At 41.3% G+C, this 27,017-nt stretch overlaps 2 protein-coding genes across 4 annotated transcripts in view; both read right to left on the bottom strand.

The window, feature by feature from the left end:
• The window catches only part of agap1 (ArfGAP with GTPase domain, ankyrin repeat and PH domain 1), a 131,871-nt gene extending 120,221 nt beyond the window's left edge, over positions 1-11,650 (bottom strand). The window contains exons 1-2 of one of the 3 annotated variants that reach the window (XM_061889319.1): positions 10,901-11,650; positions 10,601-10,836 (exon numbers count right to left, since the gene is read on the bottom strand). In XM_061889319.1, coding sequence (XP_061745303.1) covers positions 10,601-10,763 — 163 coding nt within the window. In that variant the 5' untranslated portion in view covers positions 10,764-10,836; positions 10,901-11,650. The remainder of the gene's footprint in view (positions 1-10,600; positions 10,837-10,900) is intronic. The other 2 variants (XM_061889320.1, XM_061889321.1) reach the window with 2 other exon arrangements.
• A 4,913-nt stretch (positions 11,651-16,563) lies between these two features.
• Positions 16,564-25,587, bottom strand: LOC133544198 (ras-related protein ralB-B-like). Its single transcript, XM_061889322.1, has 5 exons — positions 25,247-25,587; positions 20,026-20,179; positions 17,202-17,410; positions 16,958-17,132; positions 16,564-16,893 (listed from the first exon to the last, which is right to left on the bottom strand). The coding sequence occupies exons 2-5, from the start codon at positions 20,137-20,139 to the stop codon at positions 16,786-16,788; spliced, it is 606 nt and encodes a 201-aa protein (XP_061745306.1). The 5' UTR covers positions 20,140-20,179; positions 25,247-25,587; the 3' UTR covers positions 16,564-16,785.
• Between the last annotated feature and the right edge of the window lie 1,430 nt (positions 25,588-27,017).

Below are 27,017 nucleotides of genomic sequence, written 5' to 3'. Positions count from 1 at the left end.
GTATAGTGTAGCAAACTGAGCAATAATTAACGTTTTATTCATGCACTTACTCTTGCTACTTCAAAGCTTGAATGTTTGATTCATTAATTATTGTTATTCTTTTTTCAAATGTATTATTAGCCTGTGGAACAGGTTTATTTTGATACTTACCACAGAAGGCTGCAAGTAGAAAAGAGGCATTCAATGTTTATTTACATTTTATTTGATATGTCATTGATATTTTTTAATTGTTATTATTTGAAAATGGATTTTGCATGTCACTATTAAGTTATAGAAGCCCTGCTTGTTCAATATTCAATGCAAAACTTTTCTGGGTCCCTATTACAAGGTTAATTTGTTCAACCTTGGCCCGCGGCTTTGTTCAGTTTTAAATTTTGGCCCACTCTGTATTTGAGTTTGACACCCCTGCTGTAGATGATCTTTGACTGGCTTTTCTGAATTAGGTCCCTAAAAACCAACCAAGCTCTCCTGTCGTATAGAGAAACTGGAATCGGTGTAAAAATATCACTTGTGTTTTAATTTACGACTACCCACTTGGAGAAATACAACTTTTAATATATGGCAGATCTTGCATTGAAATTTGAAACTTCTGAGAGTCGGCAACATCTGCTATTTTGTCATAAGAAATAGACCAAAGGCAAATCAGAAATACACAAAACAAGAATAGGAATGAAGGAAAATGTCCGGTCCCCCTGATCCTTAACTTTATGGAAATGTGGCCCCCAGAACATTTTAGTTGAAAAGCCCTGCTCTAATCTATGCTATCAAACTCTTGTACGCAAACGACTAGTGGTAGGTGGGCTCCATCTAGTGGTACACCAAAGAATCACTTAATTATTAAATATTAATTAAATGTTCAAAAGCACAGTTACTGTTTAAACTGTGTGTAATGTTAAAAAAAAGTCCCAATGATTGTCACATACACACTAGGTGTGGTGAAAGGTGTCCTCTGCAGTTTGCCCATCTCCATGTTCACCCCCTGGGAGGTGAGGGGAGCAGTGAGCAGCAAAAAAGAAAAAAATCACCTTGATGCTGAGTGCCAAGCAAGGAGGTAATGGCTCCCATTTTTTGTAGTCTTTGGTATGACTTACCCTGTGTTTAAACTCACAACCTTCCAGTCTCAGGGCACAGGGGCCAAACATATTACATATATTTGTTAAGCAAAACTCCATCCATCCATCCATATGTATAAAATCTACAAAATGTGCATTGTGCAAATATTAAGAGGAGGGCAGCAGATTTTATGGAGAGAAAGTACAGTTGAAGCAGCATCATGAAGCTACTGTGACGTCAGTGAGGTGTGCTGAAGCTCTCGTAATTCATCGCCAACATTAAACAACAGATGTTCTCTAAACACAAGTACAGTTTCCAATAACACCAGAAAAAAATTGCTATATTTTTGTTGCCAGTCGTTTATAAAAAAGAAAAAGTCCCTAAACGTAATGGAGGAGTTTGGAGAAACTTGAACAATTCACAACAAAGTTAATTGTACAATAAGCAGCAACAATTGAAACATAAGGCAAAACAATATAATATGAAAAAAATAAATGTAATAGGTGTAGTAATGACGTTTTTCTTTAAAGAAAATATAATTTTTCATCATCGTAGATCATGCAAACTTTATGATTACATCATATTGGCCCCGCCCCTAACTACAGGTATTTTGACAATCTGGGGGAAATCCTGGGTATCATACTAGTTTCTTTGTAAAACTGATTTGCTTTCCTCTTTCTCCTCTCCTTCCAATGTCACATCAAGTCTGTCACAAACTCTACCTTCTTCCATCTTAGAAATACAGTAACCCTGGACTCCCCCATCTCTGATTGATTTTGTCACCAAGAGCCTCAATTACTTCCCGTGTGGATTACTGCAATAGACACTCTTGTGCATGTTTTCGCAATTACAGGGACAAGCGGTAGGAAATGGATGAATTGAAGACATGGGGTATCATGTGTTGTCCAACTCCTCTTATGAGGTGGTTTATGCAGGATGTTTCTCAGTCTGATTGCCACGCTCAAAGGAAGATGTTAGAGCATTGTTACACCGTGGACAGGAAACCTATTTTTATACCTGCAAGTGATCCGTGTGAGGCTGGCCTTGACTATTGTTTCGGTCAGTGTCCGGCACTTCCCCTTGTAGGCCACTGATTAGTGTAAGGCAGTCCTTCTCAAATAGTGGGGGTTGTGGTGCGATGGCAGGGGGAGTGTGTGTGACCTCAAGGAAACATGTTCTTTTTGCCATAGCAGAATATGATGAAGCATATGCAGCACTTGGCTTCACTGGAACCACGTTGGGAGACCAGGAAAGACCGGTGTGTTGTTTCTTTTAATGTTAATAAACAGACAATGTAATGCAGAGGTGTAATTATAACAATTTTATAGACTAATTGGGGGTGCAAAATATGTTGTTCTTCCTGAGAAGGACTGGGGTAAGGGAAGAGACATATATACACATATGTACATGTACATTTATACTGTATATACATATACACACACATACGTATGTATATCTATATATCTAGATAGATAGATAGATAGATAGATAGATAGATAGATAGATAGATAGATAGATAGATAGATAGATAGATAGATAGATAGATAGATAGATAGATAGATAGATAGATAGATAGATAGATAGATAGATAGATAGATAGATAGATAGATAGATAGATAGATAGATAGATAGATAGATAGATAGATAGATAGATAGATGGATAGGATAGATAGATAGATAGATAGATAGGATAGATAGATAGATAGATAGGATAGATATATAGAACTTTCAGAAAACTTTCCTCCAGAAGGTCTTATCTTTGTCCATGTGATGTCAGATGAAACAAAAATGGAGCTGTTTGGCCACAATACCCAGCAATGTGTTTAATGGAGAAAAGGTGAGGCCTTCAATCCCAAGGAACACCAGGCCTACCGCCAAGCATGGTGGCAGTCGTATTATGCTCCGGGCCTGTTTTGATGCCAATGGAACGGATGCTTTACAGAGAGTAAATGGGACAATGAAAAAGGAGAATTAACACCAAATTCTTCAGGACAAGCTAAAAACCATCAGTCCGGAGGTTGGGTCTTGGGCGCAGTTGGGTGTTCCAACAGGACAATGACCCCAAACACACAACAAAAGTAGTCAAGGAATGGCTAAATCAGGCTAGAATCAATGTTTTACAATAGCCTTCCCAAAGTATTTACCAAAAGCGCCTTATTGCAGGTAAACTTGCCAAGGGACATGTAAGCAAATATGAACATTGCTGTATGTATACTTTTGACCCTCACATTTTCAGTAGAGCCATAATAAATTCATAAAAGAAGCAAACTTCATGAATGTTTTTTGTGGCCATCAAGTATGTGCTCCAATCACTACATCACAAAAAATAAGAAATGATTGAAAACTCAAGACAGCCATGACATGATGTTCTTTACAAGTGTATGTACACTTTTTGAGTTGATTTGAGTTGAGTTTGAGTTTATGTCGAACATACAAACCTACAACATGACACATCAACATGTTGGAAAAGGAGTAGGAAGAAGCAGAGCTTATTTAATAGTTCCCCTTTTCTTTTACATAACAGTTGCTAAAACTTTTGTTCACTTCCTGTTCTCAATTTATTCACAATACCCTCCATAAGTAATCACAATCAAAATAAATAAATAATACTCGGTGAAGTAAGTTACATTTCATATGGTGAGATGAGTAAGATTATTTTGAAAATGATTGGATGGATGGATGAAATAAATTCAAAATGTTTATCATGGTTCTTAGTAAACACTTTAAGTTTGAAGAGTTTCTTGAAGTGGATCATATTAGTACATTCTTTGATTGCTTTGCTTCATCCATTCCATCATTTAATTCCACATACTGATATACTGAAGGTCTTAAGTGTTGTACGTGCCTACAAATGTTTTAAATTACAATTTTCCCTCGGATTACAATTCTCCTCTTTTTTGAGAAGAATTGTTGCATATTCTTGGGTAGCAGGTTATACTTTGCTTTGTGTATCATTTTAGCTCTTTGCAAATTCACTATATTGTGGAATTTCAGTATTTTTGATTCAATAGATAAAGGGTTTGTATGTTCTCTATAGCCATCCATCCATCCATTTTATACCGCTTATTCTCTTTGGGGTCGCGGGGGGCGCTGGTGCCTATTTCAGCTACAATCGGGCAGAAGGCAGTGTACACCCTGGACAAGTCGCCACCTCATCACAGGGCCAACACAGATAGACAGACAACATTCACACACTAGGAGCCATTTAGTGTTGCCAATCAAGCTATCCCCAGGTGCATGTCTTTGGAGGTGGTAGGGGCCTATCCCCAGGTGCATGTCTTTGGAGGTGGGAGGGGCCTATCCCCAGGTGCATATCTTTGGAGGTGGGAGGGGCCTATCCCCAGGTGCATATCTTTGGAGGTGGGAGGAAGCCGGAGTACCCGGAGGGAACCCACGCAGTCACGGGGAGAAAATGCAAACTCCACACAGAAAGATCCCGAGCCCGGAATTGAACCAATGACTACTCAGGACCTTCGTATTGTGAGGCAGATGCACTAACCCCTTTGACACCGTGCTGCCCATGTATTATTATAACTGATCTTTTTTTGTAACTTGGTTAATGAATGCTGTGTACATTTGTACTTATTTCTGCACAATAAGTCAGATATGTAACACTAGCGAGCAGTAGAGAATATGAAGTGATTTTTGGTCTACAACATGTTTTGCTTTATTTATTATTGACGTGTTTCTTAATACTTTATGTTGTATATTTTTACATAAGATTTCCATTTCAATTTATCATAAAAATTTTTGACCACAACTATAGATTTTTTTGTTTGTTTGGGTGGAGAGTTGTATGGTGTTTTCTTTCAAATGCTAAATATGGGCCTTGGCTGCATGAAGGTTGGGAAAGACTGGCATATACATCCATCCATCCATCCATTTTCTACCGCTTATTCCCTTTCGGGGCCAGCATATACAGTAGAGACAATATATTATCAAGATTTTGGGGGCCGATTAGCAGTAATTTACACCAGACTGAACCCTGATAGCGTTGTCAAAGTGGAGCTCAGGCAGTAGACATTCCTTCCATTCACAGGACTGCATTTGACAAATTGTCCAACATCTTTGAGGACACCATAAATATGAGATGTTGTGTTATTATTATTACTGTCTGCTTCCACCAGACACACACACACTAGATTTTAAGGAAAAAATCACACAGCAAAGGAGGATAACATTTCAACATCAGCCTTATGGAGATAGATGGACAGAATATAGCTCATTGTCACACAACAGAAGGAGGCATGAGTAAAACTGATTTCAGTTAAGCTTTGACCCAGTCTGGTCCAAGACCTCATTTGAGAAGAGGCAGTGTTTGTGGTTCCACTGAACAGAAGGCATGACAGACAAAGACTGGAGGCTCAGCAGGGTATCACAGACGACACAGTTTAGACAAAGTAGGACACAATCTTTGATGTGCACTTCCTCAAAATAAATTAGCAAGTGGTCACACTTACTAAAGCAGCATGCTATCTGTCATGCTCACTTAAACAATATCATACAAACATCAATGTTTTATCAGGCTTACCGTGCAACAAACACTCTAGGCAACTGTTGCAAATCTCACACCTCAAACTTACGTTTGGGGTGCACACCGCATAGATGGTCAATTTATTCATACCATACCCCCTCTGCATACAGTGGAGACAAACTGAGATATTGTAAATGCGTAGCCAAGTTAAGACAGGAATGGCATGTTGTCGTGTAAATAAAATGAATAAGATAGGCCTTTTTAGTTTGGTTAATGAAAATAAAAATGAATAGATCTTTTGTACATGAACAGTATCTTTAAAATACTTATGCTGTAATCTGCCACTGTACAACAATTAGAATGCAATTCAATAACGTTGGGTGACAAGGGTGCCACCCTAATAAAATGGTAGATCCCGCAGGAGCATGTATGTCCTTCATTCCCATGCACCCACAGGATGGTTGGTGCCCAACGTGTGAAAACCTGGAAAGCATGCATCGCTACAAGCGTCTGGCGGTGGATTAACGCATGAGGAAAAGTAGTGTGTGTCACTAATCCCAGCTCCCTTTAACTCACCATCTGATGGTAACAAGAGAGAGTGACCTCTGAGTTTTGTTTGGCCTCTAGGTTTAGCTACACGCTGGTTCGCGACCTCACTTATAATAGGACGACAGCTGCATCTGCCTTGTTGCCATGTCAAAAATGACTAATCAGGCACGTCTAGAAAAAAACATTTCAGGATGAAAACATGAGGATTTAATTGTTAATGTGCCGGAGCAAAAGTTAGGGTACCTCAGAATTGTCCATAGCCAGCATGCACCAGACAGATTCCATTTAACGTATTAATCTAGCAATTACCCTCTCATTCTCAAATCTGGAACATGTTTCACTACTTTGGAATCGCTCACATGCTACAGCCGCCATTTAATACTGATGACTGTGACTGAAGACCATTAGAATCATCACATCAAGACTCGGCCTCTCAGCTTCCACTGAGTACTCATAGGGCTTTATGCAGAAAGAGGGGCCTGCAGGCCCAGGATGATGATGCACAGAAAATACAAGCACTTAACTGAGGGAACTGAATGTCTGCACTTGTCCCTAATCTGTGTGGGGGAGGAGCTTGGGGCGGCATTATGAACAAAAGGTGCAGAGATTTCAGCCATGGCATTACATAACGGATGCCTTCAATCCAGTACAAAAAACTTCCTGATAAACCAAACATACATCTTTGCCAAACATCCATCCTCACATTCACTTTTAAGTGCAAACAAGCTGAGAGCGAGTTTGACCAGCAAAGAGACAAACCTACTTTACATAAGTGACAAAATGACAGTTACAGGTGGGATTGTGATTATGAGATTTGTAACGCATGTGCAGGCTTGGAACTCGGGCTTACAAACTTCGACTGGTTGAGTTTTGTCGAGCAGTGCTAACCAATAAACAAAAACCACGGGGTGTCTACTTGTTGTACAGCAGAGCTCTTTGTAGAGGTGGGACTCTTTGGCACCTCACGATTCCATTACAATTCAGGAGCTACGATTCCATTATAAACCAATTATTGATGCAGCTTTAATTTATGAATATTGATGCAGTTGTACATTTATTTACGTTTCACTAAATACGTGTTTATTTCTTGCAACTTTGAAAACAGTGCATTGGTAATAACAAGCAGTTAAATCAATTCCCATCACTTTTAGGGACGGCGTGGCGCAGCGGTATTGTGGCTGTGTTCTACCCAAAGGTCCCTGGTTCAATTCCCACCTAGTACCAACCTCGTCACGTCCTTTGTGTCCTGAGCAAGACACTTCACTCTTGCTCCTGATGGGTGCTGGTTAGCGCCTTGCATGGCAGCTCCCTCCATCAGTGTGTGAATGTGTGTGTGAATGTGGAAGTAGTGTCAAAGTGCTTTGAGTACCTTGAAGGTAGAAAAGCGCTATACAAGTACAACCCATTTATTTTAAGAAATGAATGGAAGTGTGTGCAAAACTGGAACATACTGTAGCCCCATTTTACAACTTTACAATAAATACATCAATTATTGATGTTTACAAATACATTTTATAACTGAACATGTACAAATTGTGACGCATTTAAACATCGATTATTTCCCCCACCTCTAGCTCTTAGGGCGTAGGGAAGAGAGATTTACAGAAAATACTGCCGCACAGTGACACTAGCTTTCATCTGATGCACATTAGACATCGGGCATGTTGCTATATATATGAATGAAGCAGTACTGTATTTTTCGGACTATAAATCGTAGTTGCGACTTATACTCAGGAGCGATTTATGTGTGAAATTATTAACACATTACCGTAAAATATCAAATAATATTATTTAGCTCATTCACGTAAGTGACTAGAAATATAAGATTTCATGGGATTTATGGATTAGGAGTGAGAGATAGTTTGGTAAAGGTATAGCATGTTCTATATGTTATAGTTATTTGAATGACTCTTACCATAATATGTTAGCTTAACATAGCAGTTGGTTATTTATGCCTCATATAACCTACACTTATTCAGCCTGTTGTTCACTATTCTTTATTTATTTTAAATTGCCTTTCAAATGTCTATTCTTGGTGTTGGGTTTTATCAAATAAATTTCCCCCAAAAATGCGACTTATACTCCAGTGCGACTTATACATGTTTTTTTCCTTCTTTATTATGCATTTTCGGCAGGTGCGACTTATACTCCGTAGTGACTTATACTCCGAAAAATACTGTACATGCTATATTTGAAGGAGTTACAGCAGCCAGGTAGTTGACCATCAGATGATATCCTGGCGGCAGCAGTCTGATGGCCCCCACAGTAACATTGCAAACTTACGTATGTAGTACCAATGGGGTATATGGCTATTGAATAATACCCTTATGGGTACCATCTGATGGCTACTGCACTGTATGTGGACTTTGAAAAAAACTGCTGCACTTTACATACTTTTAGCACTTTAAATGAAGTTGCTAATATACTGTAACTTGACTGATTTGCAACTCACATACCCTCTATGTACTGTACTTGTATTTTAAATTGCCTATCATTCTGTAACTTCAATATTGTTGTGTATTATCAATCCTGCGCCATTTTAATTGTGGCTGTTAGATGCACCATAAAATGATTACAGATGGAAATGAGGATGGTGCTAAACCTGATGCAGCCATCTTCTTAATGTAACTGCACATTGCCATTCAAATAAACCATCCATCCATCCATCCATCCATCTTCCGCTTATCCGTTCAAATAAACAAGTACCAAAAAAAAATCATGCTCAGTTTCTAGAAGGTAAATGGGAGAGGTTGTTGCACACTTTTACGACTTAACTGTCTCAACCGTGGAGTGTGGACAGGGTTGGTACACCTTTTCCATGGCCAAATTCAAGCACTTTTTAAGGACTTTAAAGATCAATTTTCCAGTTTTTCCAGTAGCCTTCAAAAGGCAAAAAACAGTGTGATTCAATCCACAGCCTTGTTGTTTGAGCTCACCAAATGCTCTCTGAAGGAAAAAATATGGAACATCCGCTAAAAGCTAAGCCTAACTTTGAGGCAGCAATTATCATGAACTGAATGGGACATAAAAAATGAAGCAGTGTGACTATTCAATGTCATTGGTGTTTGCAAACGTTGTTTACTTGTTTACCACCACGACAGGCACCAACCACCTAGCGGCCAGAGCTCCAATCAGCCGCCTCGACAACAGAGGCACGGAACATGGTCCACTGGGACTCAATAACCAGTGCCTCCCTCGTGACGTGTTCAAAGTTCTCCTGGAGGTGGGAATTGAAACTCTCTCTGACAGGAGACTCTGCAAGACGTTCCCAGCAGACCCTCACAATGCGTTTGGGCCTACCAGGTCTGTCCGCCATCCTCCCCCACCATCGGAGGCAGCTCACCACCAGGTATCGGTAGAAAGCTCCGCCCCTCTCTTCACCTGAGTGTCCAAAACATGAGGCTGCAAATCCGATGACACAACTACAAAATCTATCATGGAACTGCGGCTGAGGGCGTCCTGGTGCCAAGTGCACATATGGACACCCTTATGTTTGAACATTGTGTTCGTTGTGTGCCGAGCACTAAAGTCCAATAACTAAGCACCACTTGGGTTCTAGGCTACACGCTTGATCTGTTGGCTTTGCACGAGCCCTTACATGATGTTGTTGTCATGAATGAAATTGACATTTTGATTGTGCGTGTGATTATATCACATTATGCAGTTTGTGATATAAATACAAGCACAATCAAAATTAATTGCACAAACTGTTTGTCGAATTAATAACATTAGCTGCATAATGTGATATAAATACACGCACAATCAAAATGTCAATTTCACTCATGACAACAACCTAATGTAAGGGCTCGTGCAAAGCCAACAGATCTAGCGTGTAGCTTTCATTTTTTATTTTATCCCATTTTATAATTAAGCTGTTAAGTCAGACTGCCACGAAATACGATGAACATTTCCAAGCATTTACAAACATCTATCAAACCTTAAAAACGCATTTTAAAATCCAAGCATTTTCAAGGTTTTTAAGCACCCGTACCAATCTTGTGTGGAGGTTGTATCGGAAAAAAATGAATCTTTTGCATGTTCACAACTGCTGCATGAATGTTTATCAATACAAACACTGACTTCATCAATAACTTTAGACCAGTGGTTGTTAACCTTGTCGGAGGTATCGAACCTTACCAGTTTCATGTGCACATTCACCCAACCATTCCTTAGTGAAAAATAAAATGTTTGTTTTTTTCAAATTCAAGACAAAGGTATATGTTTTGTTACTGCCTCACAAAATTAACTGTGCATGAACATCACTTTGTTCAAAGAAGAGAACCAAAAGAGAGCATGAACTCACAACAAATGACACACCTGCACATCAGTCTGACTTCTGCGGTTGCTGTTTACATAATATGCCGATAGGGAGAAGTTTTTATTTACACGATGAGTAGAGTGTGTCTTGACCTCCGCCGAACCCCTGAGGCCAACTCACCGAACCCCTCGGGTTTGATCGAACCCGGGTTAAGAACCACTGCTTTAGACACCTAATGGAATTATTGATGGCTGATGATCTCCTACCTTCAATAGCGATAACGTGCTCCCTGATCTGGTTCTGAAGCAGCGGCTCCTCCACCCGCTCTAGAAGCTCGTAGATGGAGTAGATGTTAGGGTGGACGGACTCGAACCTCTGGATCTCGGCCCGGATGGCGGCCGAGTTGGCGAGGTGCTGCTGGTAGTTCATTGCCCGGATTGCTTCAAGGGTCCTGAGCTGTTCTACGGAACCTCAGAGGATCCTTCTTTGGTTTCCTGGAGAACTAAATACATGGGGTGTTCACCACAAACACATATCACAACTGGCAGGATTGGGATCTGACTCACAAGCGCTGGCCGCTGCGGGCAGTCCCGTCACTACTGGCCGCTGGGGGCAGATGTTCTCCGGTGTCTCGCTGCTCCTGACTTGGGTGGGCTGACAGATGTGCAGCGGCCCGAGCAGGGCTTCCCCATGTCCGGACAGGCCGAGAAGAGGAGGACCGCGGCGCCGACGTCTGCTCCTCAGAAGAAGCTTCTAGTCATTTCTGTCATCGCTACTTTAACTTTCTTGTCCAAGCGCGGCGGGACAACGGCCTTCTCCTGCTAGCGGACTGCGGCAACTAGCTTGCCAGCTAGCCCGCTAGGACTTGCCGACGTCGGGGAGAAAAGGCAGCAATGTGGTCCCTTGTGGTCCTGGACTAAGGACCGCCTTGGAGTCTCGCTGAGAGCAGTCTGGCGAAGACGTGACGGCCACAAAAGATCCGGCCTGAGGACAGCTGCTGCTCGGACGTGAGTTCCCGTCCCTGCTGCTGTGCCGCGGGGACACGGAGGCTGCAGCCCGGCGGAGGACAAAACACTTCCTGTCGCCTCAAAACTTAGCCAGGAGGCCGCTTGGCTCCGTGCGCTCGGACGTCGCCGCTTCCCGTGTGCGGAGGTCCATCCCTGGGAGACTGGAGCACAACACAGCCGCCTCACCCGCAGCGTAGCAGCGTACACCGACAATGTGGGCCTTTCAAAATAACTTCCCACCTCGTACTTTCAAAATAAAAGTCAAATGTTTCAGGCCGCCTCACCCGCAGCGTACACCGACAATGTGTTTCCTCCGGACAGGGGGCCTTTCAAAATAAACGTCCCACCTCGTACTTTCAAAATAAAAGTCAAATGTTTCAGGCCGCCTCACCCGCAGCGTACACCGACAATGTGTTTCCTCCGGACGCGGGGCCTTTCAAAATAAACTTCCCACCGTGTACTTTCAAAATAAAAGTCATGTTTTAGGCCTCCTAACCCGCAGCGTACACCTACAATGTGTCTCCCCCGGACGCAGGGCCTTTCAAAATAAACTTCCCACCTCGTACTTTCAAAATAAAAGTCAAATGTTTCAGGCCGCCTCACCCGCAGCGTACACCTACAATGTGTTTCCTGCGGACACGATGCTTTTCAAAATAAACTTCCCACATCGTATTTTCAAAATAAAAGTTATATGTTTCAGGCCGCCTTACCCGAAGGTGTTCCTACAACGTGTTTCCTCCGGACACGATGCCTTTCAAAATAAACTTCCCACCTCGTACTTTCAAAATAAAAGTCATGTTTCAGGCCTCCTAACCCGCAGCGTACACCTACAGTGTGTTTCCTCCGGACGCAGTGCCTTTCAAAATAAACCTCCCACCTCGTACTTTCAAAATAAAAGTCAAATGTTTCAGGCCGCCTCACCCGCAGCGTACGCCTACAATGTGGGCCTTTCAAAATAACTTCCCACCTCGTACTTTCAAAATAAAAGTCAAATGTTTCAGGCCGCCTCACCCGCAGCGTACACCGACAATGTGTTTCCTCCGGACGCGGGGCCTTTCAAAATAAACTTCCCACCGTGTACTTTCAAAATAAAAGTCATGTTTTAGGCCTCCTAACCCGCAGCGTACGCCTACAATGTGTTTCCTCCGGACGCGGGGCCTTTCAAAATAAACTTCCCACCTCGTACTTTCAAAATAAAAGTCAAATGTTTCAGGCCGCCTCACCCGCAGCGTACACCTACAATGTGTTTCCTGCGGACACGATGCTTTTCAAAATAAACTTCCCACATCGTATTTTCAAAATAAAAGTTATATGTTTCAGGCCGCCTTACCCGAAGGTGTTCCTACAACGTGTTTCCTCCGGACACGATGCCTTTCAAAATAAACTTCCCACCTCGTACTTTCAAAATAAAAGTCATGTTTCAGGCCTCCTAACCCGCAGCGTACACCTACAGTGTGTTTCCTCCGAACGCAGTGCCTTTCAAAATAAACCTCCCACCTCGTACTTTCAAAATAAAAGTCATGTTTTAGGCCTCCTAACCCGCAGCGTACGCCTACAATGTGTTTCCTCCGGACGCGGGGCCTTTCAAAATAAACTTCCCACCTCGTACTTTCAAAATAAAAGTCATATGTTTCAGGCCTCCTAACCCGCAGCATACACCTACAATGTGTTTCCTGCGGACACGATGCTTTTCAAAATAAACTTCCCACATCGTATTTTCAAAATAAAAGTTATATGTTTCAGGCCGCCTTACCCGAAGGTGTTCCTACAACGTGTTCCCTCCGGACACGATGCCTTTCAAAATAAACTTCCCACCTCGTACTTTCAAAATAAAAGTCATGTTTCAGGCCGCCTCACCCGCAGCATACACCGACAATGTGTTTCCCCCGGACGCGGGGCCTTTCAAAATAAACTTCCCACCTCGTACTTTCAAAATAAAAGTCATGTTTCAGGCCTCCTAACCCGCAGCGTACACCTACAGTGTGTTTCCTCCGGACGCAGTGCCTTTCAAAATAAACCTCCCACCTCGTACTTTCAAAATAAAAGTCAAATGTTTCAGGTCGCCTCACCCGCAGCGTACGCCTACAATGTGTTTCCTCCGGACGCGGGGCCTTTCAAAATAAACTTCCCACCTCATACTTTCAAAATAAAAGTCATATGTTTCAGGCCTCCTAACCCGCAGCATACACCTACAATGTGTTTCCTGCGGACACGATGCTTTTCAAAATAAACTTCCCACATCGTATTTTCAAAATAAAAGTTATATGTTTTAGGCCGCCTTACCCGAAGGTGTTCCTACAACGTGTTCCCTCCGGACACGATGCCTTTCAAAATAAACTTCCCACCTCGTACTTTCAAAATAAAAGTCATGTTTCAGGCCTCCTAACCCGCAGCGTACACCTACAATGTGTTTCCTCCGGACGCAGTGCCTTTCAAAATAAACCTCCCACCTCGTACTTTCAAAATAAAAGTCATATGTTTCAGGCCTCCTAACCCGAAGGTGTTCCTACAACGTGTTTCCTCCGGACACGATGCCTTTCAAAATAAACTTCCCACCTCGTACATTCAAAATAAAAGTTATATGTTTCAGGGGATTTTTCAGTGTACCACCGGGTGGCATTTTTTTACATCACACCGGTAACATTAAGCTCAAACTAGTTTGAGTGCATGTATCAGATGTAGCAAACATCAATAATAGTGATACCAGTAGACTTAATAGGTTTCGGCTCGATACTAGCATGATGAGATTTAATTGTGTTGTTCAAACATATGGTTACATCAGTGCTGTGCCGTCAGGGCCAGCAAGACCTGCTCTGCTGGCCTAACATAACCAAAATTCATCATCATAATTAAAGATAAAAGTCATTTTTAATTTACTTTACCTAAATATGTAAAAGTATTCATATTCTCTTCATGTCATATTATGTTCCTTCCAGTGCTGTTGTTTTTTGTTTATAGAGTTTTTATCCAATCAGAATTCAGCTAGCTTATGTTGCCATGCTGTTTGTGATTGACTGATTGATTGATTGAAACTTTTATTAATAGATTGCACAGTTCAGTACATATTCTGTACATATTCTGTACCAAATCTGCCTTCAGAATCAATATGTGTGCACTGTCAGTGAAGGGCCACATACAGTTGATAGACAGTTGCAATAGCCAATCAGATCAGGAGTTGTTGACAGTAAAGCCTAAGGCAGATATATGTTGTGCTGTTATGAGCCAGGTAACATAAGTACTCCATTACCCAGCATGCCACAGTAGTGAAGAGCATGCGCAGTAGCCCCGTTTAGGTTGTTGAATGAGCCATGTTTTTAATGAGCACGCTGTGGAGTAAACTTGAAGAATTCAGCCAACATGCCGCATCTGCATCTTTTATGATTAGACAAGACAGCACATATTTTCAAGAAGGATATTTAAAGATAAACTACATCTTGTGAGACCAAATTAGGGCTGCAAATCTTTGGGTGTCCCACAATTCGATACAATATCGATTCTTGGGGTCACGATTCGATTCAAAATCGATTTTTTTTTTAATTCAACACATTTCTCGATTCAAAAACGATTTTTTTTCTGATTGAAAAGGATTGTGTATTCATTCAATACATAGATTTCAGCAGGATCTACCCCAGTCTGCTGACATGCTAGCAGAGTAGTAGATTTAAAAAAAAAAAAGCTTTTATAATTCTAAAGAACATTGTTTTATCAACTGATTGCAATAATGTAAATTGGTTTTAAATATTAAACAAACCAAAAATATGACTTATTTTATCTTTGTGAAAACATTGGACACAGTGTGTTGTCCAGCTTATGAGATGCCATGCAAGTGTAAGCCACTGTGACACTATTGTTCTTTTTGATTATTTTTATAAATGTCTAATGATAATGTCAATGAGGGATTTTTAATCACTGCTATGCTGAAATTATAACTAATATTGATACTGTTGTTGATAATATTCATTTTTGTTTCACTACTTTTGTTTTGTTCTGTGTGGTGTTTGTGTCTCCTCTCAATTGCTCTGTTTATTGCAGTTCTGAGTGTTGCTGGCTCAGCTTTGGTTTTGGAATTGGATTGCATTGTTATGGTATTGTTGTGTAGAGCGCGAGTGAGAACGAAAGAGAAAAATACAATTGCTGGAAAGCAACTGAGAGACTTGTTTAAAAATAAAACAATTTTGTAACCCTGAAACAGGCTCTCATGTCAGTGCTTAGTGGTCTGAAGAACCCCCAGGAGGACAAGCCCCACACTAACCAATAATAAATAAATAACTTCTTACCATTAACGCAACTTCTGGAACAGGTGTGGTAGAAAACGGATGGATGGTTTAAAAATGCATGAGAATGTTTTATATTTTGAACGTCATTTTTAACACTGTAATGACAAGTGGAATTTTTAATTACACTTGTGTTAAGCAATGTCAGCTCAGATTTATCCGAGAGCCAGATGCAGTCATCAAAAGAGCCACATCTGGCTCGCGAGCCATAGGTTCCCTACTCCTGGGCTAGAGGCTGGATGTTGGATGTTGGATGGGGAAAGTAAAGGATGAGAGCCAGTATAAAGCCCCAGTGTTGCTACAAGACCACACAAGAGTGGGTGTGTGAGTGCATCCATCTGTCATCCTGCAGGATTATTAGCATTGATGCATTTTTGATTGACAGGATTTTCCAATGAAATATGTTTAATGACGTCATTGTTGTATTCTGTAGGTATTGACACTACATCTTGTCAACAAGAACGTACATGTTACAGTGCTGCTCCCTGCAGGCCAGCGCTTTAATCACAGCTCAGTTCCTTGCACAATATTGTTCACTACTTAGCCGTGATCACAAGGGACAAGCGGTAGGAAATGGATGGATGGATGGATTCCTTCCCACATGAACTTAGTGCTATATTAGAAGACTGATAATAACATCTGTTCCTTTTATTTTGGAGGGATGTGTGCGACAGTCCTACCTGCCCTCGGTGTAAACAACGCATCTCACTCAGCATCCTGCAACACTGGCTGTACTGAGGTCACCTGTCCAGGTGAGGCAGCACTGACTGGGCAGTTACAGTTACAGTAATACTAGGTGAAGAGACTTGTACTGAACTGAATACTTCCAAGTCTCATCCATCCATCCATTTTCAACGTCCTCTGAAGTTAAATGTTTGTGTCTCCCGAGGAGCAGGTGGTAACATGTTGTCTCCAGCACCACCTGGCGGACACAGAGTGCATGGCAGCTGAAAGATACAACATTGGTGATGTTTTATTATGACATGATGTCATGTGTGTAGTGGGCAGACTTCTCAGTGGAGTGAGCAGACCTGCCATCTGATACAACTATCTAGTGGCTGACAGCAGCGTGTGAAAGTGATTAAAGAGGAGTTAAAAAAGAAAACACAGGAAGTCCAAATCATGTGGCAGCCAGGTGATTGTCAGGTGTGTTCTCGGCATATTCCCAGGTTAAAGTATGCAGCAGCGCTTTTTCTTCTTTTTCCCACTCGGCCCGTTTTTGTCCTTGCTCTCAGACATTTTCTTCTTGCGCACCTCGCGCATCAGGTCGAAGAAGACCTGAGACAAACACAGCATTGTGGGTGAGGGCGCCCGAGCAGAGCTTGATTCCAAGCATCTTTACCTTGTCTACGTTGGCTCTGGTCTTGGCTGAAGTCTCCACGTACTGAACGCCCCACTCACTCACTTTCCCCGCCGCCTCCTCTACAGACACCTTCCGCCTGTCTTCCAAGTCCGACTTGTTACCGACCAGCAACATGGGGATGGCGTCTTCTTCCTTCACACGCAAAATCTGCTCCCTGAAGGACACGAGAGAGCAGAAGCTCTTAAACGCGCTCAAGCCTCCGACGTGGCCAGAGAGCACGGACCTAAACTCTGACGTTGCAGCAAATGACTCGTGTTCCGTGATGGAGAAGACCAGCAGGAAGCCCTCGCCGCTGCGGAAGTAGTTGTCTCTGATGGCGGCGTAGTCCTCCTGCCCCGCCGTGTCCAGGATGTCAATCTGAACATCTTCGCCATCCAGGACCACCTTCTTCCTGTAGCTGTCTGCCTTGGTGGGCTCGTAATCTTCCACAAACTGCCAACATGGAAGCCATCAAAAGACAGGACACACAAGTCTGCCTGGAAACTGAGTCCAAGTCCACAAGAACACGGACATTTTCAAACATATACCGCATTTTTCGACTATGAGGCGCACTTCAAGTCTTTTCATTTTCTCAAAACCTGGTGATCCTAATGTACGGAACAACTTTGGTTGTGCTTACCAACCTCAAAGCAATTTTATTTGGTACAAGGTAAAATGATAAATGTGACCAGTAGATGGCGGTCACACATAAGAGACACGTGCAGACTGCAATATGACTCAAGCAAAGAACACCTACATTGTATATGTTCTAGAGCTGCAACCACTAATCCATTATAAAAATAGTTGGCGATTAATTTAGTCATGGATTTGTTGTATCTATGCTATGCTATGCGCTGCAGCTACGTCTCATGAGGTGGCAGTAAGCCCGCCAACGATGTGTCATGTGCAGCTCACGTGACCACGTTGTCTCCTTTGCCTGGAAACATTCACAAAATGGCGGAGTAAAACAGTACGGATAGTTCAGTGGAGAAACATCTTGAGGTTAATGCTTCAATGGAGAAAGTCGACCACCTAAGTCGTCAAAAGTGCGTTAACTCTTTACTTTAATGACTTGAAAGAAGACAGTTTCCTGCAAAAAGTGCCGCATGGACCTGGCGTGGCACGGAAGTACAACATTGCTTCAGGAGCACCTGAAGAGGAGAAATGTTGGAGCCATGGATGAAGGGAAGAACTCACGCTACCTAACTTTTTAAGTCCATAGTCCGACTACATTGGTTTGAGTGACGCTTTAGTATAACTAAACGTTATGAAGGTGCTGGAATATTTCATGCTATTATTCACAGGCAGCCTAAAATGAATCCTTTATTATTCACAACAGAAAGGTGTACTATATCTGATCCAGTTCTGAACTGAGGAGTTACATTTCTGTGTTATTATTGTTGTATGCCGCAACCCCAATGTCCATTTATTTCATTTTGCTTTTTTTAATGTGGTGGCGTATTTGCCTTTTAGGTCAGAAATGATGAATGAAATCAACTAGCTTTGTATTAAGTTACATGTAAATGATGCTACTATGTATGTTCATTATATGGTTTCTCTCATTTTAGAAAGAAACAAGCCAGCATTAGCGACTTGGTTTAAAGGAAGGTGTGCACACCACACCAAACGGATGCACTGACTGATGCTGTCCTGAATATGTTGCTAAATGACATGAGGCCACTATCAATGGTGGAGGATGAAGCTTTTAGACAAATGATTCACGTCCTCATCCCTGGTTACACTCTTCCCTGGAGGAGCCATTTGACCAAAGTGATGGAGAGGAAGTACGAGCAGACATTCCAAGCAGTGTAGACTGACATAAAAGCCACACAGCGCAAACTTGCTCTCACTACTGAAGTGTGGACAGGTGTAACCACCTTGGCAATACATGCCACTACATTGGAGAGCGATGAAAGATGAAGTCAGTCTGCCTTACCACCATGCCACCAGAGGACAGACATTCAGCATCCAACCTTGCAGAGAGGTTGGAAAAGGTTGTAGCCAGCTATGAAATTCCCACAAGCAAAATGATTGCTATTGCTCATGACTATGGTGCACTTTATAAAAAAACAAACATTTTTGTAACATTTGCCTTGTTTTATTTGGCAAGTTGAAAGAACATGGTGCCAGTATTGGATTGAAATGTAGATTGTCTCTTTTATCCGATTACCAATCGATTAATCGAAGTAATAATTGACAGATTAATCGATTATCAAATTAGTTGTGAGTTGCAGCCCTAATATGTTTCCATCGAAAATGTAGAACATTTAACACGGCGCTCAAAAATCTGTATTTGGGATCTGCATAAGTCCTAAAATTTGCATACTTCTGCCTTTGTAGTCTGTGCCGCCGACGTAATGGATAAGCTTCTTTTTTTTCTCTGTTATGTGACATTCATCCTCCACTGTTGTCATTTCTAATATAAAGTAGTGTAAAGTTCTTACTTATATCTGTCAGTAAACTCACCAGGAAAGCACTAAAACATACCGGTGTAGTGACTTTACATTATTCACCCAAGGAACTTTACTTATTAGAGAGTTCCGGTCACAGGACACATTTCGGGTGTTGTTGTTGCACTAGTGAGCCACGGATGAGGAGATGCTGCTACGTTATTGATTGAAGTAAAGTCTGAATGTCACTAAAACAGTTAGCGCCATCTTTTGACACTTCTTCCACTCCTGTCCTTGCACGCTACAACATAGATGACAGGGAGAAGACGCTGTCCAAGTGGAGGCACGTAAATAAGACTGCCCACAAAACTGAAGAGACTGTCAGAAAGTGAGTTGAAGATGATGTGTAAAACATCATCGATGCAACATTTTGAGCAAAGAAGCACCATCACATGTTATGTAGACCACAAGGAAGTCTTTTACATTTAGAAAATAATCACAATATGACCCTCTTTGGTATGAAAATAGACCTGATTAAACTCGCTCATCGGCAGTGCGCCTTATGACCCGGTGCGCCCTATGGTCCGGAAAATAGGGTACGTTTTGATGCGTATTGGCCTTTCATCTACACTTAAAAAGACGTTTTTGAGAAAATGAGGGTTTGTGGCGCAAACTCACCTCGTCATACATGAACTGCAGCGTGAGGGCGGACTTGCCCACACCTCCGCTGCCCACCATGATGACTTTATGGAGCGCCAGGGAGGTCTGGTTCTTGTTTTTGCTAGAGGTCATGACTGCAAAAGCCCAGCGGACCAGAACTTCCACTGAAGACCTGCAAAAACCGATAGGTCACAAAGCACCAGACAGCAGTTGAGGTCATTACAGAGCAGAGAAGACGAGGGATGTGACCATCCTTCGTGAAAAAGGATTGCAGATTAATGACATTTAGTGGCCATCACAAACACTGAGCTAGCAGCTAATTATGTGTCCCCATACACAATGTGGAGATATCATACTATGTTCCTTCCAGTGCTGTTGTTTTTGGTTTATAGAGTTTTTATGCAATCAGAATTCAGCCAGCTTATGTTGCCATGCTGTTTTTGATTGATTGAAACTTTTATTAGTAGATTGCACAGTTCAGTACATATTCAGTACATATTCTGTACATATTCTGTACATATTCTGTACCAAATCTGCCTTCAGAATCAACAATATGTGTGCACTGTCAGTGAAGGGCCACATACAGTTGATAGACAGTTGCAATAGCCAATCAGATCAGGAGTTGTTGACAGGAAAGGCCTTCTTGCTGGCCTAAGGCAGATATATATTGTGATGTTATGATCCAGGTAACATAAGAACTCCATTACCCAGCATGCCACAGTAGTGAAGAGCATGCACAGGAGCCCTGTTGAACATAGCCATGCTTTTGATGAGCACGCTGTGGAGTAAACTTGAAGAAGTAAGTCAACATGTCACGTCTGCATCTTCCTCACTAAGCCAAGCTGACATCATCAAACTTGATCACTAAGTCAAGCTGACATCAACAAACTTGCTCACTAAGTCAAGCTGACATCAACAAACTTGCTCACTAAGTCAAGCTGACATCAACAAACTTGATCACTAAGTCAAGCTGACATCAACAAACTTGCTCACTAAGTCAAGCTGACATCAACAAACTTGCTCACTAAGTCAAGCTGACATCAACAAACTTGATCACTAAGTCAAGCTGACATCAACAAACTTGATCACTAAGTCAAGCTGACATCAACAAACTTGATCACTAAGTCAAGCTGACATCAACAAACTTGATTACTAAGTCAAGCTGACATCAACAAACTTGCTAACTAAGTCAAGCTGACATCAACAAACTTGCTCACTAAGTCAAGCTGACATCAACAAACTTGATCACTAAGTCAAGCTGACATCAACAAACTTGCTCACTAAGTCAAGCTGACATCAACAAACTTGCTCACTAAGTCAAGATGACATCAACAAACTTGCTCACTAAGTCAAGATGACATCAACAAACTTGATCACTAAGTCAAGATGACATCAACAAACTTGATCACTAAGTCAAGCTGACATCAACAAACTTGATCACTAAGTCAAGCTGACATCAACAAACTTGCTCACTAAGTCAAGCTGACATCAACAAACTTGCTCACTAAGTCAATCTGACATCAACAAACTTGATCACTAAGTCAAGCTGACATCAACAAACTTGCTCACTAAGTCAAGCTGACATCAACAAACTTGATCACTAAGTCAAGCTGACATCAACAAACTTGATCACTAAGTCAAGCTGACATCAACAAATTTGATCACTAAGTCAAGCTGACATCAACAAACTTGATCGCTAAGTCAAGCTGACATCAACAAACTTGATCACTAAGTCAAGCTGACATCAACAAACTTGATCACTAAGTCAAGCTGACATCAACAAACTTGATTACTAAGTCAAGCTGACATCAACAAACTTGATCACTAAGTCAAGCTGACATCAACAAACTTGATTACTAAGTCAAGCTGACATCAACAAACTTGCTAACTAAGTCAAGCTGACATCAACAAACTTGCTCACTAAGTCAAGCTGACATCAACAAACTTGATCACTAAGTCAAGCTGACATCAACAAACTTGCTCACTAAGTCAAGCTGACATCAACAAACTTGCTCACTAAGTCAAGATGACATCAACAAACTTGCTCACTAAGTCAAGATGACATCAACAAACTTGATCACTAAGTCAAGATGACATCAACAAACTTGATCACTAAGTCAAGCTGACATCAACAAACTTGATCACTAAGTCAAGCTGACATCAACAAACTTGATCACTAAGTCAAGCTGACATCAACAAACTTGATCACTAAGTCAAGCTGACATCAACAAACTTGATCACTAAGTCAAGCTGACATCAACAAACTTGATTACTAAGTCAAGCTGACATCAACAAACTTGCTAACTAAGTCAAGCTGACATCAACAAACTTGCTCACTAAGTCAAGCTGACATCAACAAACTTGATCACTAAGTCAAGCTGACATCAACAAACTTGCTCACTAAGTCAAGCTGACATCAACAAACTTGCTCACTAAGTCAAGATGACATCAACAAACTTGCTCACTAAGTCAAGATGCCATCAACAAACTTGATCACTAAGTCAAGATGACATCAACAAACTTGATCACTAAGTCAAGCTGACATCAACAAACTTGATCACTAAGTCAAGCTGACATCAACAAACTTGCTCACTAAGTCAAGCTGACATCAACAAACTTGCTCACTAAGTCAATCTGACATCAACAAACTTGATCACTAAGTCAAGCTGACATCAACAAACTTGCTCACTAAGTCAAGCTGACATCAACAAACTTGATCACTAAGTCAAGCTGACATCAACAAACTTGATCACTAAGTCAAGCTGACATCAACAAATTTGATCACTAAGTCAAGCTGACATCAACAAACTTGATCGCTAAGTCAAGCTGACATCAACAAACTTGATCACTAAGTCAAGCTGACATCAACAAACTTGATCACTAAGTCAAGCTGACATCAACAAACTTGATTACTAAGTCAAGCTGACATCAACAAACTTGATCACTAAGTCAAGCTGACATCAACAAACTTGATCACTAAGTCAAGCTGACATCAACAAACTTGCTAACTAAGTCAAGCTGACATCAACAAACTTGCTCACTAAGTCAAGCTGACATCAACAAACTTGATCACTAAGTCAAGCTGACATCAACAAACTTGCTCACTAAGTCAAGCTGACATCAACAAACTTGCTCACTAAGTCAAGATGACATCAACAAACTTGCTCACTAAGTCAAGATGACATCAACAAACTTGATCACTAAGTCAAGATGACATCAACAAACTTGATCACTAAGTCAAGCTGACATCAACAAACTTGATCACTAAGTCAAGCTGACATCAACAAACTTGATCACTAAGTCAAGCTGACATCAACAAACTTGATCACTAAGTCAAGCTGACATCAACAAATTTGATCACTAAGTCAAGCTGACATCAACAAACTTGATCGCTAAGTCAAGCTGACATCAACAAACTTGATCACTAAGTCAAGCTGACATCAACAAACTTGATCAATAAGTCAAGCTGACATCAACAAATTTGATCACTAAGTCAAGCTGACATCAACAAACTTGATCACTAAGTCAAGCTGACATCAACAAACTTGATCACTAAGTCAAGCTGACATCAACAAACTTGATCACTAAGTCAAGCTGACATCAACAAACTTGATCACTAAGTCAAGCTGACATCAACAAACTTGCTCACTAAGTCAAGATGACATCAACAAACTTGCTCACTAAGTCAAGATGCCATCAACAAACTTGATCACTAAGTCAAGATGACATCAACAAACTTGATCACTAAGTCAAGCTGACATCAACAAACTTGATCACTAAGTCAAGCTGACATCAACAAACTTGCTCACTAAGTCAAGCTGACATCAACAAACTTGCTCACTAAGTCAATCTGACATCAACAAACTTGATCACTAAGTCAAGCTGACATCAACAAACTTGCTCACTAAGTCAAGCTGACATCAACAAACTTGATCACTAAGTCAAGCTGACATCAACAAACTTGATCACTAAGTCAAGCTGACATCAACAAATTTGATCACTAAGTCAAGCTGACATCAACAAACTTGATCGCTAAGTCAAGCTGACATCAACAAACTTGATCACTAAGTCAAGCTGACATCAACAAACTTGATCACTAAGTCAAGCTGACATCAACAAACTTGATTACTAAGTCAAGCTGACATCAACAAACTTGATCACTAAGTCAAGCTGACATCAACAAACTTGATCACTAAGTCAAGCTGACATCAACAAACTTGCTAACTAAGTCAAGCTGACATCAACAAAGTTGCTCACTAAGTCAAGCTGACATCAACAAACTTGATCACTAAGTCAAGCTGACATCAACAAACTTGCTCACTAAGTCAAGCTGACATCAACAAACTTGCTCACTAAGTCAAGATGACATCAACAAACTTGCTCACTAAGTCAAGATGACATCAACAAACTTGATCACTAAGTCAAGATGACATCAACAAACTTGATCACTAAGTCAAGCTGACATCAACAAACTTGATCACTAAGTCAAGCTGACATCAACAAACTTGATCACTAAGTCAAGCTGACATCAACAAACTTGATCACTAAGTCAAGCTGACATCAACAAATTTGATCACTAAGTCAAGCTGACATCAACAAACTTGATCGCTAAGTCAAGCTGACATCAACAAACTTGATCACTAAGTCAAGCTGACATCAACAAACTTGATCACTAAGTCAAGCTGACATCAACAAATTTGATCACTAAGTCAAGCTGACATCAACAAACTTGCTCACTAAGTCAAGCTGACATCAACAAACTTGCTCACTAAGTCAAGCTGACATCAACAAACTTGATCACTAAGTCAAGCTGACATCAACAAACTTGATCACTAAGTCAAGCTGACATCAACAAACTTGATCACTAAGTCAAGCTGACATCAACAAACTTGATCACTAAGTCAAGCTGACATCAACAAACTTGATCACTAAGTCAAGCTGACATCAACAAACTTGATCACTAAGTCAAGATGACATCAGACAAGTTCCGACAAGACACAGACTTGCTCTTCTAGGTTCCCGCCTTCACAGCACAGAGCGACTGTGATTGGATGAGCGCAGGTGTGCGACACGCCCCCGAGCTCCATGATTGGCTGCCGCGAGTAAAGCTCACATGACAAGCCCAGCCCGAGCTTTCTCTCCCTCAGGAGGAACAAAGTTAAAACGACGTAATGGCGCTCAGCAAAGCCAACAAACAGCCGAGTGTAAGGACCCGTGACAAGAAAGTAACTCCACTCACCTGCGAGTACTACTTCCGCCCCTTACAAAGTTAGCCCACCATAGACGGCGAAGTGAGACAAACAAAAGTTTGGACTAGCCGCAGACTGTGTGTTCCACCTTGTGGCGGGGGCAGTCAAAGATAGGATGTGCGGGCAGGAGGACTCACTCCGACAGTCGAAAACGTCACTGCGAGGGCGGACGCTTCATACGCGCTGTTGACAGATTGACTATTAATGGTCAAATAGATTCAGAAACATCCCTTATAACTTCAAAACAGTGCTAACGTTTAAACTGAGCGCAAATTCAGACAGATTCAATGAGGTTGTTAACTTTCTCACGGCCTCACATGTCTGTGAAAAAGACGCCAAGTGAGACCTCGTCTTCTCTGGCTCCTCGAGTAAAATTGACAGGATATGACGTCACGGGAGTCCCCGTCTTTACAGTTGTATGGAGAACAAAACATGTCATTAACTCCAGTTTAGATCAATAGAATTAAGTTGATCCATCCATCCATTTTCCCAACGCTTTGTCCCTAGATAAATACAATTATAACTACTAATACGGAGAACACAATGGAAATTTAAAATAACAGTCATTTGAAATATTTGTTTTCATACACATTTTCGCATAGAAATCCATTTATGCAATTTAAAAAGTCACGCGTAAATAATGCATCCAAAAATATGTCACTTGTTTTCAACGCACCCAACACTATTGCTTTGATGTCACATTTGACCACATGTGAGTAAAAGAACTGTAACGACCTGCTCAGCCTGTTGTGTTATCGAGTGAGTGATGATCAGAATTCCCATTGTTGTGAACGTCGCACGCCTGTAAGGTGATTGGCGAAGAAGGAGGAAGTGTTGTTGCAATTGTTGTGTCCAGAAGAACACACGCCAAGCCTGACGCTTTTTTAAACTTGTATTGAGCAACCTGTTCTAACACAGCTCAACTTATCTCCTTCCTTCCACACGCACGTCTATCCTCACCCCTTATTTCGGCAACAACAACGTTGTTGTTTGCCAATCACTGTGCAGGCGTGCCACGTTCACGAAGATGGGAATTCTGCCTATCACTCACTCAAGAACAAGCAGGTCGTTACAGATCTATATAATTACTCATTGTTTCCTCATTTTATTTCCTATATAATTACTCATTGTTTCCTCATTTTATTTCCTATAGAATTACTCATTGTGTCCTCATTTTATTTCCTATAGAATTACTCATTGTTTCCTCATTTTATTTCCTATAGAATTACTCATTGTGTCCTCATTTTATTTCCTATAGAATTACTCATTGTTTCCTCATTTTATTTCCTATAGAATTACTCATTGTTTCCTCATTTGGCGACAAATTGATTAACGTGGACCCCGACTTAAACAAGTTGAAAAACTTATTCGGGTGTTACCATTTAGTGCTGAATTGTAGGGAATATGTACTGTACTGTGCAATCTACTAATAAAAGTATCAATCAATCAATCAAAACACTTCCTATCCTGCAGTGTTTGCGTTTCGCAGAAAGATGGCGCTGTTGCACCACTTTGTTCGGCGGTGATCTGAGTCAGGAACTCTTTACTGAACATTATTTCACTTGGATTCCACCATTTATGCATCCATTTTCCCCCGCTTGTCCCTCTCAGGGTGGCAAGGGGTGCTGGAGCCTATCCCAGCAACGGACACATAAAGACTGCATTCAACAAACCCTTTTTGTTGTCAAACTCCACATCTTAACTCTTGCAATTCATCCCTAAAACAAAAGTATGTAAAATTGCAGACTATCCATCCATCCA

This window comes from Nerophis ophidion, linkage group LG27 (genome assembly GCF_033978795.1).
Source record: "Nerophis ophidion isolate RoL-2023_Sa linkage group LG27, RoL_Noph_v1.0, whole genome shotgun sequence".
In the NCBI taxonomy this organism is placed as follows: Eukaryota; Metazoa; Chordata; class Actinopteri; order Syngnathiformes; family Syngnathidae; genus Nerophis; species Nerophis ophidion.
The sequence above is the reverse complement of the archived record's forward strand: the minus strand, read 5'-3'. Positions and strand labels throughout refer to the sequence as shown.